The sequence below is a fragment of the Natator depressus genome, chromosome 1 (assembly GCF_965152275.1).
Source record: "Natator depressus isolate rNatDep1 chromosome 1, rNatDep2.hap1, whole genome shotgun sequence".
Classification (NCBI taxonomy): Eukaryota; Metazoa; Chordata; order Testudines; family Cheloniidae; genus Natator; species Natator depressus.
This window is the reverse complement of record NC_134234.1, coordinates 98206441-98219034: the sequence shown is the minus strand read 5'-3', so window position 1 is coordinate 98219034 and position 12594 is coordinate 98206441. Positions and strand designations below refer to the sequence as shown.

At 46.1% G+C, this 12594-nt stretch overlaps 1 protein-coding gene across 14 annotated transcripts in view; it reads left to right on the top strand.

Moving 5' to 3' along the window:
* Positions 1-12594, top strand: part of DOCK9 (dedicator of cytokinesis 9) — a 328156-nt gene that overhangs the window by 185610 nt on the left and 129952 nt on the right. For all 14 annotated transcript variants that reach the window (XM_074962965.1, XM_074962958.1, XM_074962984.1 and 11 more), the window contains exons 24-27: positions 4407-4522; positions 4709-4778; positions 4887-5012; positions 5241-5312. In XM_074962965.1, coding sequence (XP_074819066.1) covers positions 4407-4522; positions 4709-4778; positions 4887-5012; positions 5241-5312 — 384 coding nt within the window. The remainder of the gene's footprint in view (positions 1-4406; positions 4523-4708; positions 4779-4886; positions 5013-5240; positions 5313-12594) is intronic.

Below are 12594 nucleotides of genomic sequence, written 5' to 3'. Positions count from 1 at the left end.
AGAGTGATCAATTATAAGGTATTCACCTTAATTGATCACTCTCATTATAGTGTGTATGGCAACACCTATTTTTTCATGTTCTGTGTGTGTGGGGGTGTATATATCTTCCTTCTGTATTTTCCACTGCATGCATCCGATGAGGTAGGTTTTAGACGAAAGCTTATGCTCAAATAAATGTGTTAGTCTTTAAGGTGCCACAAGTACTCCTCGTTCTTTTTGCTGATACAGACTAACACGACCACCATTCTGAAACTTAATCTCCTTGTGCCTCACAGAGGATGACTGTCTGCATCACAGGAATGTAGTAAGGCTAAATTAATGGATGTTTGTAAGGTATTTATCATCTATTATTTTACTGTCTCAAAGCTGCAACTGAGATTAGGTCTTCATTGTGCCTGGGCACTGTGTCTACACGCAGTAAGACATTATCCCTGTTTTAAAGAATTTACAGTCTAAATAAGCAAGGCATAGAAAGGGTGGAAGAAAGGACACAGTATTATCTTCGTTTTAAATATGGAGCTGAGACACAGAGATGATGTGACTTGCCCAAGGTCAAGCAGAAAGTCTGGAAAAGCTGAGAATTGAAGCCAGCTCTTCTGTGTCCCAGTGTAGTGCATTAACCACAAAACCATCCTTCTTTCCTGACATTATTTTGAAATCATCAAATGTCAAGTGCCAAATAAATACACAGCAGTATTATTATATTTAACATAGAGAGCTTCCAATTTTCAGTTTTAATCAATAACCACCAATAAAACCTCCCGATACAAAATAAATGAAATGGATGTTTATCCAGTAAACACTGGGGGGGAACCAGAGTTTCTTGTATCTAAAGGCTTGTCTACGTGGAGCAATAATGCGTACTACAGGGATGTGATTTCTGAATCCCAGTAACGTGTATGCATTAACTCAGTGATACTCAGACTGTGGCTCTTAAGCCGCAAGAGGCTCTTTAATGTGTCTCCTGTGGTTCTTTGCAGCACATGTTATTAAAACTCGGTGTGATGTAATTACTAATCAGTCTAAGTTATTACGCTATCAGGATGCTTTTACCATGTTGTTAACCAATTGTAGTTGATAAAATAATAATACTTGGTCAGTCATTTTGCTGTGAAAATTATATAGATTTTTCTTGTCATACTATTTAAATATGAATATATAGCACTATAGTAAATGAAACAATGAACTCACACTACTGTGGCTCTTTTGGGTAATGCTGATTGCTAATTTGGCTCCTGAACCACTGAGGTCTGAGTATCACTGCATTGACTGGTCCATGCAGACCCTGCTGGTGTGCACTAAAGGTTCCCTAGTGCACTTTATCATAGTTTATTGCACCCAATGCAACATGCATGATTACCTGCCCTATGGGCAGGTGGCAAATGTGTGCATTCAGTACAAGGAGCTCCTGGCCTTCAGAGACCGAGTACGGGCTTTTGAGACCAGGGTGGCTGAACTGGAGGAGCTAAGGGAGACAGAGGTACATAGATGAGACTTTCTGGGACACAGTAGAACAGTCCCATCCCCAGTCTGACAGCCTCTGTGCTGCTGAGGAGGATGAAGGCCTCAGGTGAGGAGAACACCCACCCGGAGCAGAGGGAAACGATCCCATAGTTGGGACCCTGCTTCCAGATGATGATGTGGTATCCTCTTGCACTGAGGATACCTCTCCGGGGGAGAGAACTTATTAGGAAGAGACAGGTAATAGTTATGAGCGATTCAGTCATTAGAAACATAGATAGCTGGGTTTACGATGACCGGGAGAACCGCATGGTGACTTGCCTGCCTGGTGCGGAGGTTGCAGATCTCTCCAGACATCTAGATAGACTTACGTGTAGTGCAGGAGAGGAGCTGGTGGTCGTGGTACATGTAGGTACCAATGACATAGGGAAGGAGAGGAGAGAGGTCCTGGAGGTCAAATGTAGGCTGCTAGGTAAGAGATTGAAGTTCAGGACCTTCATGGTATCATTCCCTAAAATCCTTCCAGTTCCACACACAGGGCCAGTTAGGCTGAACTGCGGGGTCTCGCATGGATGAGACGATGGTATATGGGGGAGGGGTTTAGATTTATTAGAAATTGGGAAAGGGGGAGTCTATACAAGGTAATCGGCTGGTGGGCCACGAGAGATTTTGCTAATATTGACTGTCCACAGGCACGGCCCCACGCGGTTCACCGTTCCTGGACAATGGGAGCTGTGGGAAGTGGCGGCCAGCACGACCCTGCGGCCCGCGGCGTCCCACAGCTCCCATTGTCCAGGAACGGCGAACTGAGGCCACTGGGAGCTGCGGGGGGTCATGCCTGCAGGTGGTCAATGTAAACACAATGTCTTGTGGCCCCCCAACAGCTTACCCTGATGCACCGCATGCCAAAGGTTGCCAACCCCTGCTCTATGTCCTAGTAAGGAGGAGAATCGTCAGTTTTAATTGTCAGAATAAATCATCAGTTTTCAGTATGGAAGATGAAATACAGGTGGTATCTGATGAGAAACAGTCAAATGAAAAAAAGTCTTATTCAATTACATCATGTAATGGGAAACAGCTAAAAAGTGACAAGCTTTTAAAGTGCTTATATACCAATGCTAGAAGTCTAAATAATAAGATGCGTGAACTAGAGTGCATTGTATTAAATGAGGATACTGATATATTAGGCATCACAGAAACTTGGTGGAATGAGGATAATCAACGGGACACAATAAGACCAGGGTACAAAATATATCGGAAGGACAGAACAGGTCGTGCTGGTGGGGGAATTGCACTATATATGAAAGAAAGAATAGAATCAAATGAAGTAAAAATCTTAAATGAACCAAACTGTACCATAGAATCTCTATGGATAGTAATTCCATGCTTGAATAGTAAGAATATAGCAGTAGGGATATATTACCGACCATCTGACCAGAATGGTGATAGTAACTTTGAAATGCTCAAGGAAATTAGAGACTATTAAAATAAAAAACTCAATAATAATGGGGGATTTCAACTATCCCCAGATTGAGGTACATACCACCTCAGGACGGGATGCAGAGATAAAATTTCTTGACACCTGAAATGACTGCTTCTTGGAGCAGCTAGTCCTGGAACCCACAAGAGGAGAGGCAGTTCTTGATTTACTCCTAAGTAGAGCACAAGATCAGATCCAAGAGGTGAATATAGCTGAACCGCTTGGTAATAGTGACCATAATATAATTAAATTTAACATCCCTGTAGCAGGGAAAAGACACAGTGGCCCAACACTGTAGCATTTAATTTCAGAAAGGGGAACAACACAAAAATGAGGAGGTTAGTTAAACAGAAATTAAAAGGTACAGCACCAAAAGTAAAATCCTTGCAAAGCTACATGGAAACTTTTTAAAGACACCATAATAGAGGCTCAACTTAAATGTGTACCCCAAATTAAAAAACATAGTAACAGAACCAAAAAAGAGCCACCATAGCTAAACAACAAAGTAAAAGAAGCAGTGAGAGGCAAAAAGGCACCCTTTAAAAAGTGGAAGTTAAATCCTAGTGAGAAAAACAGAAAGGAGCACAAACTCTGGCAAATAAAGTATCAAAATATAGTTAGGAAGGCCAAAGAAGGATTTGAAGAACAGCTAGCCAAAGACTCAAAAAGTAATAGCAAAAAAATGTTTAAGTGTATCAGAAGCAGGAAGCCTGCTAAATAACCAGTGGGGCCACTGGACAGTCGAGATGCCAAAGGAGCACTCAAGGATAAGACCATGGTGGAGAAACTAAATGAATTCTTTACATCAGTCTTCACAATTGAGGATGTGAGGGAGATTCCCAAACCTGAGCCATTCTTTTTAGGTGACAAATCTGAGGACCTGTTCCAGATTGAGGTGTCATTAGAGGAGGTTTTGAAACAAATTGATAAACTAAACAGTAATAAGGCACCAGGACCAGATGGTATTCACCCGAGAATTCTGAAGGAACTCCAATGTGAAATTGCAGGACTACTAACTAGTCTGTAACCTATCATTTAAATCAGTTTCTGTATCAAATGGCTGGAGGGTAGTTAATGTGACGCCAAGTTTTAAAAAGGGCTCCAGAGGTGACTCCGACAATTAGAGGCCGGTAAGTCTGACTTCAGTACCAGGCACGGTGGTTGAACTATAGTAAAGATCAAAATTGTCAGTTGCATAGATGAACATAATTTGTTGGGGAATAGTCAACATTGGAATTCTTTGAGGGGGTCAACAAGCATGTGGACAAGAGGGTGAATATAGTGTATTTAGATTTTCAAAAAGCCTTATAATTTCCCAGATCCTCCTTTTCCCCCTTTCTTTGAAGGGGAAAGTTCTTTTTCTAAGAACATAGTTCTCCAAGTAGATTGTAGAGGAGTTTTGAAAATAATGTTAAATGGCTTGACTACAAGGAAGTAATATTACTACTCTATTTCTTTCTCTTAGAGTCTTCATGCTATGGAGAGCCATGTGATGATAGCTTTCCTGCCTACAATTCTAAACCAATTGTTTAGAGTTCTCACTAGAACTACTCAAGAGGAAGTTACAGTCAATGTGACAAGGTAAAGAATTTAAGTGGTCCAGTGTGTTTAAATGATTAATGGTTTGTGCCCATGTGATATTTCTCCATGTGGTAGTAAGTTGCAGAAATGAACTGATCTGTAATCAAAGTAAACATTTTTGTTACAGCAGAACATAATTTTTTTCTGCAGTTTTATGTTTATTGTTCATTTCTATCTTTTTTTTAGGGTTATTATCCATATTGTTGCACAGTGCCACGAAGAAGGATTGGATAGCTACTTGAGGTCATATGTCAAGGTATACAAAATAAAGCAATTTGTTTGCTTCTTTAAAACTAATCACATTAAAAATAATTGCATTTATTTAAATTCCACATGTTACATTCTGTTTCTTTTTTCCGGCAAGTATGCTTATAAAGCTGAGCCTTATATTGCTTCTGATTATAAGACTGTACATGAAGAACTGACCAAATCCATGACAACAATTCTTAAACCATCTGCTGACTTTCTTACAAGCAACAAGCTGCTTAAGGTATTTGTCAAAAAACTTTTCCTTTTTCCTTCTTGTTTCTAATAAAGTAGAGCCTAATCCTCAGAACTGAACCGTTAAGAAACAATATGTCATCTCTTTCCTAGCAGATGCTGTAAATAGTTAATTGTATCCAGGTTGTCATTGGCTGCAAAAAGACTAATTTAGTTTTGGAAATTTTAGACTAGTTTTGCAGTTTTATATAACGCAATAATTTCGTTTTCTTTTCAGTATTCGTGGTTTTTCTTTGAAGTTCTGATAAAATCAATGGCTCAGCATTTGATAGAAAACACTAAAATAAAGGTATGTAGACTTATATTTAGACCATTAAGAGCCTTTTATAGCACAGCCTCCCCCTTCATCAGTTTTTATTACATGTTTTTGCTGTATATAAGAACACTAACTAGAGTTAAATTAAATGACTTGAAACTTTGTTAACCCAGAGTTAAGGTTGCCTGGCAGTAGTTTGTGCACTTCCAGAACACTGAGTTCAGCAAAACTCAAACTTGTTAAAACCAGGAAATAGTGTTAAAGGTACACATCTGTGCAACCTTAACTCTGCCTCCCTGAAGCAGGTAAGAGCCACTGATGATTATTTGCATACACTCCAGTTGTATTCACTGTGTTAGGTGTAGTTGTAGTGAATGGTAGAGAAATAAGATAGAGCAGCTTGGAAGAGTTGTAATTGTGATACGAGACAATTGAGGGGACCGTGGCTCTCTGGGGATGTGTGTTAGGCCCTCTCCCTGACCCCTGTGTGTGTGTGTGTGTGTGATCAAAGGAAAGGTGCATGCTACTGTGAGAGATCTAGTATGCTTCATTTCAGCATTGCATTGTGTAGAAATTAGGTTGGAGATTAAATTCAGACCACACTAATGAGGTATAAGTGAAAGTATAGTCTTAGATGTCATTGTGTACATAAGGGTAAAGGTGTTGTAAAAGGGATTGAAGGGACTTGTAAAATTTAGCAGATGTGTTCTTTCTGTGGAGTAGGCTTAACTGTAGAAGTGTAAGTGCCTCTTGTTCTTGTACAGGGCAAAGGCAGAGAGTGTGTGTGTAATAGGTGTATTGGGGCATCACTCAAAGAGGGCAGAGTTGGCGTTCTGTGGATGCATACCTTAACTCTATATTTCCTAGTTTTCACAAGTTTGAGTTTTTCTGAACTCTGTGTTCTGGAAGGGCACAAGTTATCGCCAGGCAAACTTAACTGTGGATTAACTAAGTTTTTTTACCATTTAATTTTCTGGTTTTGTGAACAAAAAGAGAAAAATGCTGTTGGTAGTTTTTAATTGTCCTATAAATGTGCACTTCAGACACTCTTATGAGCAAATAATGTTAATAATACCTAATTCTTACAAAGTGCTTTTCATCAGTAGATCTCAAGGAGAGAAATGTCATTATTCCCTTTGTACACATGGAGATAGTGAGGCACAAAGAGGTGAAGTGACTTGGCCAAAGTCCTCTAGCAGGCTAGTGGCAGAGCTGGGAACAGAACCCAGGTTTTCTAAGTCCCAGTCCACTGTTCTACCTGCTAGGTCACACATTTGCTGTATGAGTCCCAAGTACACTTTGTTGCAGTAGAATGGGGATAATGTATGTATGAGTCCTCATACTGCTGTATGAGTCCTCTCCCCTGTACACTTTGTTGCAGTAGAATGGGGATAATGGATGTGCTTTGAAATGTTTGAAGTGTGTAGTTGCTAATAAGCTGCTGAGAGAAATCTTAGACATGGTCTGGGTCCCGAGAGCTTGACAGTTGTATTACATGGTGGTTACAGTAAATTTAAGCTTGTGATTGGTGACTGTTATGCCTCCCTCCCTCCCCCACTATTCCCCACAACATGTACTCTCCCAGCCACACAGCTCACCCTCCCCTTCCAGTCCAATTAAGCAATTTATATTTTATAAGCCAGATGCACAACACACGTGTGCACGCATGCACACATACAAAATACATACAAAAAGGTAGAATCTGTGAACTTTGAAGAAAAGCTTTTGTTTTGGAAGGAAGGCACGGGGGCGGTATCTCAGGTACCTCTTACTCAAATTACGCTAAATTTTAATAACTTAACCATACCCCATGGCCCCATAGTGACACAGTAACTATCAAGACAATCCAGGTACACATTTGGATGGTAGAACACTTAGAAGAATCGTTCTTTAAACAGAAGACATCTTCTCAGTCTTAACTTCAACAGAGCTCTGCTATACTATTTATGTAATTAATCATCATCAAATGCTTAGCTACATGGGGGTCTGCAGCAAAAGATAATCCCTGCGAGTAGAGGAGATTTTGAGAGGTCTGAATGTGATGGTCTCAGCTGAATGAGAACACCCCCTGGAGATTAATACATCTCAGAACAATAGCTCTGAGATGTGTCAACTCCTCTATTCATATCAGTAGTTGTTCCCCTTCCCTGTCCGGTGCTGAATAGTCTGTGAGATCCATCAAGCATGTCCATTCTCAACTCCTTACCCCCGTGTCAGAAACATGTTTTTGGCTCATGATCCCAGGATGCATATTCTCATCTCTCCACCCAGTGGGAAGGGCTTTTCCAGATCCTGGTTCACGTGAGGGAAAGGGCAAGTACCCCCAAGTCCCAGCTCACATGGTAGAATAGGGAGAGGGACTCAGGTAACCCCAGAAGGGCAAGGGACACCACAGAACCTTTCACACAAAAGGGAGATAGGGGGATTACGGGGGGGTCAGACCACAGTAGATGGGCAGCACCCCACTTCCCAACAAAATTCTGGGACACAGGAGGGGACAATGTGGAGATGACAGGAGCCCCTGCCCCTATTCACCTCCTGTCACTCACCCCCATGTCCCCTTTCCCAGTATCCACCCTCTCCTCCTGCTTCACCAAGCTCCCACCCATTGCCATCACCTGACCCCCTCCCACTCCTAACCCCTCCCTACTCATAATCATCTCTCCCCTTGCTGCACCCCAAACCCTTCTCCCCCTATTCTCACCTATTGTTCCACCGTTAATCACCCTCTCATCCCAGTGAGAATGTACATATATAAATTACTTTGTTTTTAAAATAGTTTCATTGGCTACTGAATATTCTGCTGTACTCAGATTATATTTCCCCCAAAGAGGAAACACCCTTTGACAGAAGCAGATTTGAGCAACGTCTCCTTTTTTAAAGTTCAGATTTCTGCCTCGCCTGGATGTTGCTCAGGTTCAATGATTGTAACATTCCCCCTTGAGCTGTTCAGGTCCTGAGAGTCATAGCTAGCTTTCAACCCCATTAACCGCTATCTCTGCACATGCACCGTGTAATCCATTTAGCATGTGAGCCTTAAAACTGCTCAGTGCCCGCCTAACAGGAAAACCAAACTCTTTGGCTAATAACATTGTAATTTGATTTCCTCCATAGGGCTAGTAGGTGGCATGCACTCTGTTGGGGTACCTCTCGAGCATTTGAGACTCTGATGCAATGATCTGAGCCATAGTTTGACCTCTATCTGTGCACAAAAAAAGTTTGCAAAAATATTTCAACCTTTAGAAAAGCTGTTTTTGTCCAGGGGCTGCATCTTGGAAATCTCTTGATCAAATGGCTCCACATTTGGATCAGTAACTGAACCCCACACAGTCATGAGGCACACCAAATTTGAAGGCAATCCAAGTAACCATGTGGATTTTATAGCACTTAAAACAGTCAAGCTTTACACAGAAAGCTGGTCTTGTCCTTAACTGTGGCAGAGCTGGCACTCCGCCACAATAAGAAAAAATATAGAAGTAGGTACATGAGAGAGAGTAATGTTTTACTTTTGCTCGTTGCTTTGTTGTAAGAAAACTCTGAGAAAAAGAGAGACAAACCATAAGAAAAGAGGGAAAGATGACACATAGCAGAATATAGCACATCAGACAGAAAAGTATCATACAGAGCCAGAAAATTATCATAGCAATTATATCAGTCTAAACAGTCTTTTGGCCACTAGACTCACCTGTACACATCACCATTCCTTATTATATTGTTGCATGTGTATATTCTTCTTTGAGTGATTGCTCATGTGTATTCCACAATAGGTGTGCGTGCTCGCCATGTGCACTGGTGCTGGAAGTTTTTCCCCTAGCAGTACCCGTAGGGGGAAGTGCCTTCCTGGTGTGGTATAAGGGGAGCTGCGCGCCTCCCCCACCCTCAGTTCCTTCTTGCCGCCAGTGAAGGTGCATCGGAACTGCTCTGCTCCAGCTTTGTTGTAGCTCGTCCCCAGAACTGTTAGTTCATTCAGTGTTGGTACCTGTAGCTAGTTAGCTGTTTAGTTAGTCAGTGAGCCCAGGCCAGGGCATGCCCCGCTCCCCGGGGTTTAAGTCATGTGGCTCTTCTAGGCATTCTATGCCAAGAAGTGACCCGCACACAGACTGTTTGCACTGTTCGGGAGAAACCCGTATCAGCGAAAGGTGCAAGATTTGCAAGTCGTTTAAGCCTTGGACCAAAAGAGAAAGGGACATCAGGCTCCGGGCCATCCTGATGGAGTCGGCCCTGACCCTGACTCTGTCACGCCACTCCAAACCAGTACCTGGCACTGCGGCGTCGGTACGCGGCGACTCTCCAGTGCCATCGACTAGTCGGCACCGCTCCCCATCCACGGGTTACACCAAGAGGGCCAGGCAGACTCCCTCTTCTCAGCGGCACTGAGGGAAGTCTGGGACAGAGGATAGGCCAATGTCGGGCAGTCCTCGATCCCCACCGGGCCCCAGGCCTCCGACTCACGTTGAGCGGAGTAGCCCAGCCCCTTCGGAACAGGCCTCTCTGGATGTCCGGATGCCATCTACGCCTGAAGCCTTCCAGCCGGCCCAGGATGTTACGTCCATGCCGGTGCCCGGAGCGCCGCCAATGTCAGCCCCACGCTCCGGAGGCAAGCCGCTGTTGGGATCTCCGCAGTTGCGTCCAGCCCGGTCTCAGTCGAGGGAACGTTCCCGATGCCGTTCACCACCCAGCGACCGCTCGGGGCAGAGTCCATGTGCATCGCCCTCGACACCGACCAGACTGTCTGGCTGGGTTCTGTCAGGCCAGGACTCTCGGCACTGCTCGTCCTCAAGGACCGAATATCGACGGGACCACAGCGGGCGTCTCCAACAGTCCTTGTCTCGGAGAGGGTACTGCAGTCGGTCACAGCACGGTCATCAACGCCATTCCAGCTCGGACTCCTGCTCCAAGTCTCCACCATCGATGCCCCGGGCATCGATCGCCGTTGCAGGTCCGCCCGTCGAGGACATTTGCAGGGCAGCTATTACTGTCTGTACCAGTGGTCCTCGTCAAGATCGCGGTCCCGTGGCCATCATAGATCCCGGCACCGCCACTCCTCCCAGTCCAGAGATAGCAGCAGATCTTATGCCAACCCGGTCTCCATTCGTAGCTGTTCTTCAATGGGCCAGGCCAGCCAACCCAAACAGCTGGCCCCACCAGTGCCACAGCAGGTACAGTGGCACTGAGCATCGTGGCCAGTCCAATGGTATCAGTGGGCGCTGTGGCCTCTGGCGCAGCCCCCAGTGGGAGCTTGCTTGGTGGCCGGAGCGTCGGAAGCACCATCAGCCTCCCTCTCCAGACCCCCAAGAAAGGAGTCGGTGGGATGTACATCCTCAGCACCATGCCCAGAGTCGGACCAGGTGGTGGACCCTCCGGTGCTGGCCGACACCCAGAGCACTGCACCGGCCTCCTTGCCCCGCCCAGAGGAGGCGATTGCGGCTCCGCCCCGCAGGAGGACTTCAGGGCCCACCAAGAACTCTTAAAGAGGGTGGCAGCAAGCCTCCACCTCCAAGCAGAGGAGATGGAGGAGCCCTCAGACTCCTTGTTTAACGTGTTGTCCTCATCGGCACTGGGTATGGTGGCTCTGCCTCTCCATGTAGGGGTGGCTAAGATTTCAAATGCCCTGTGGCAAACACCACCCTCGTTGGCCCCCATCTCTAAAAAGGCGGAACACAAGTACTTTGTACTCACTAGAGGGCATGAGTACCTGTAGACCCACGCGGCGCCCAACTCCCTGGTGGTCGAGTCAGTCAACTACAGGGAACAGCAAGGTCAACCAGCCCTGACCCCAAAGAACAAAGGTTCTTGGAGACTGGATTCTTTCAGAAGGAAAATTTATTAGTCTTCGAGCTTCCAGTTACGAGTGGCAAACCATCAGGCTCTTCTGGGCCGGTATGAATTCAGTCTGTGGGGCCCCCTGCCCAAGTTTGAGGACTCTCTCCAGGAGTGCGATAGGAAGGAGTTCAGGGCGCTAGTGGAGGAAGGGGTAGCGGCCGCTAGGGCGTCCCTGCAGGCAGCCTCGGATGCTGTGGCCACGGCCACACAATCAGTGGCCTCTGCGGTGTCCATGAGACGGGCGTCATGGCTCCTGCTCTCTGGGCTGTCCAGCGGGGTGCAGTTTTCCATGCAGGATCTCCGGTTTGACGGGAAGACTGTGTTTGCGGAGGAAACGGATACAAGGCTGCATGGCATGAAAGACTCCTGCATGACCCTCCAGACTCTGGGCCTCTGTCCCGGCTCCGGCAAAACCTAAGTTCAAGCCGCAGCAGACTCCTGCCCAGGCCGCCCTCCCGAAGTATGAGGCCGTCCATAAGAAGCAGCGAGACTATAAGAGACGCCCTCAGAGGCAGTCTCGGCCTACCCTGCAGCCTGGGTCCTCCAAGGGCAAGCAGGCGGAGAAAAGGCATTTTTGACGGGACGCTTGGGGGCACCCTGCCAGTCCTCACCAGGGATCCATCCCCAATAAAGCTCCCCTTCTCCAACCGGTTGTGTGCTTTCCTCCCAGAATGGTCGCGGTGAACCTCGGACCGATGGGTCCTCAATACCATCTCCTGGAGTCACACCCTCCAGTTTACTTCCTCCCCATCCAACCACCCCCGTCCCTCTTGGGGGACCCCTCACATGAAACGCTGCTTGAGCAGAAGGTGGGGTGGCTCCTAGGACTAGGAACGATAGAAGTGGTGCCCGAGGAGTTCATAGGCAAGGGGTATTACACCTGTTATTGCCTTATCCCGAAGGCCAAAGCGGGGCTCAGGTCCATCCTGGACCTGCGAGGTCTGAACCGGTACATGGTGAAACTCAAGTTCCGCATGGTCTCCCTGGCCTCCATCATCTCCTCCCTGGATCCAGGGGACTGGTACGCTGCCCTTGATCTACAGGACGTGTACTTCCACATCCACGTATTGGAGAGGCACAGGAGCTTCCTCCATTTTGTGGTGGGACAGAATCATTACCAATTCACAGTCCTCCAGTTTGGTCTGTCCACTGCCTCCAGGATGTTTACAAAATGCATGTCGGTGATAGCTGCCTACCTCAGATGACAGGGGGGTCCAGATATTTCCCTATCTGGACGATTGGCTTGTCAAGGGCACCTCCCGGTTGCAGGTGAGGGATCACGTGGCACTCCTCCTGTCCACGTGCACCGCCTTGGGCCTGTTGGTAAAGAACACCAAGTCCACATTCGTCCCGGTCCAGCGCATAGAGTTTATTGGGGCACTCCTGGATGCAGTGTCGGCCAGCGCCTCTCTCCTCCCAGACAGAGTCGAGACTCTGAAAGGTCTTGTCGACTCAGTCACAAGGTTCCCGGTGACAACAGCCAGGGTTTGCC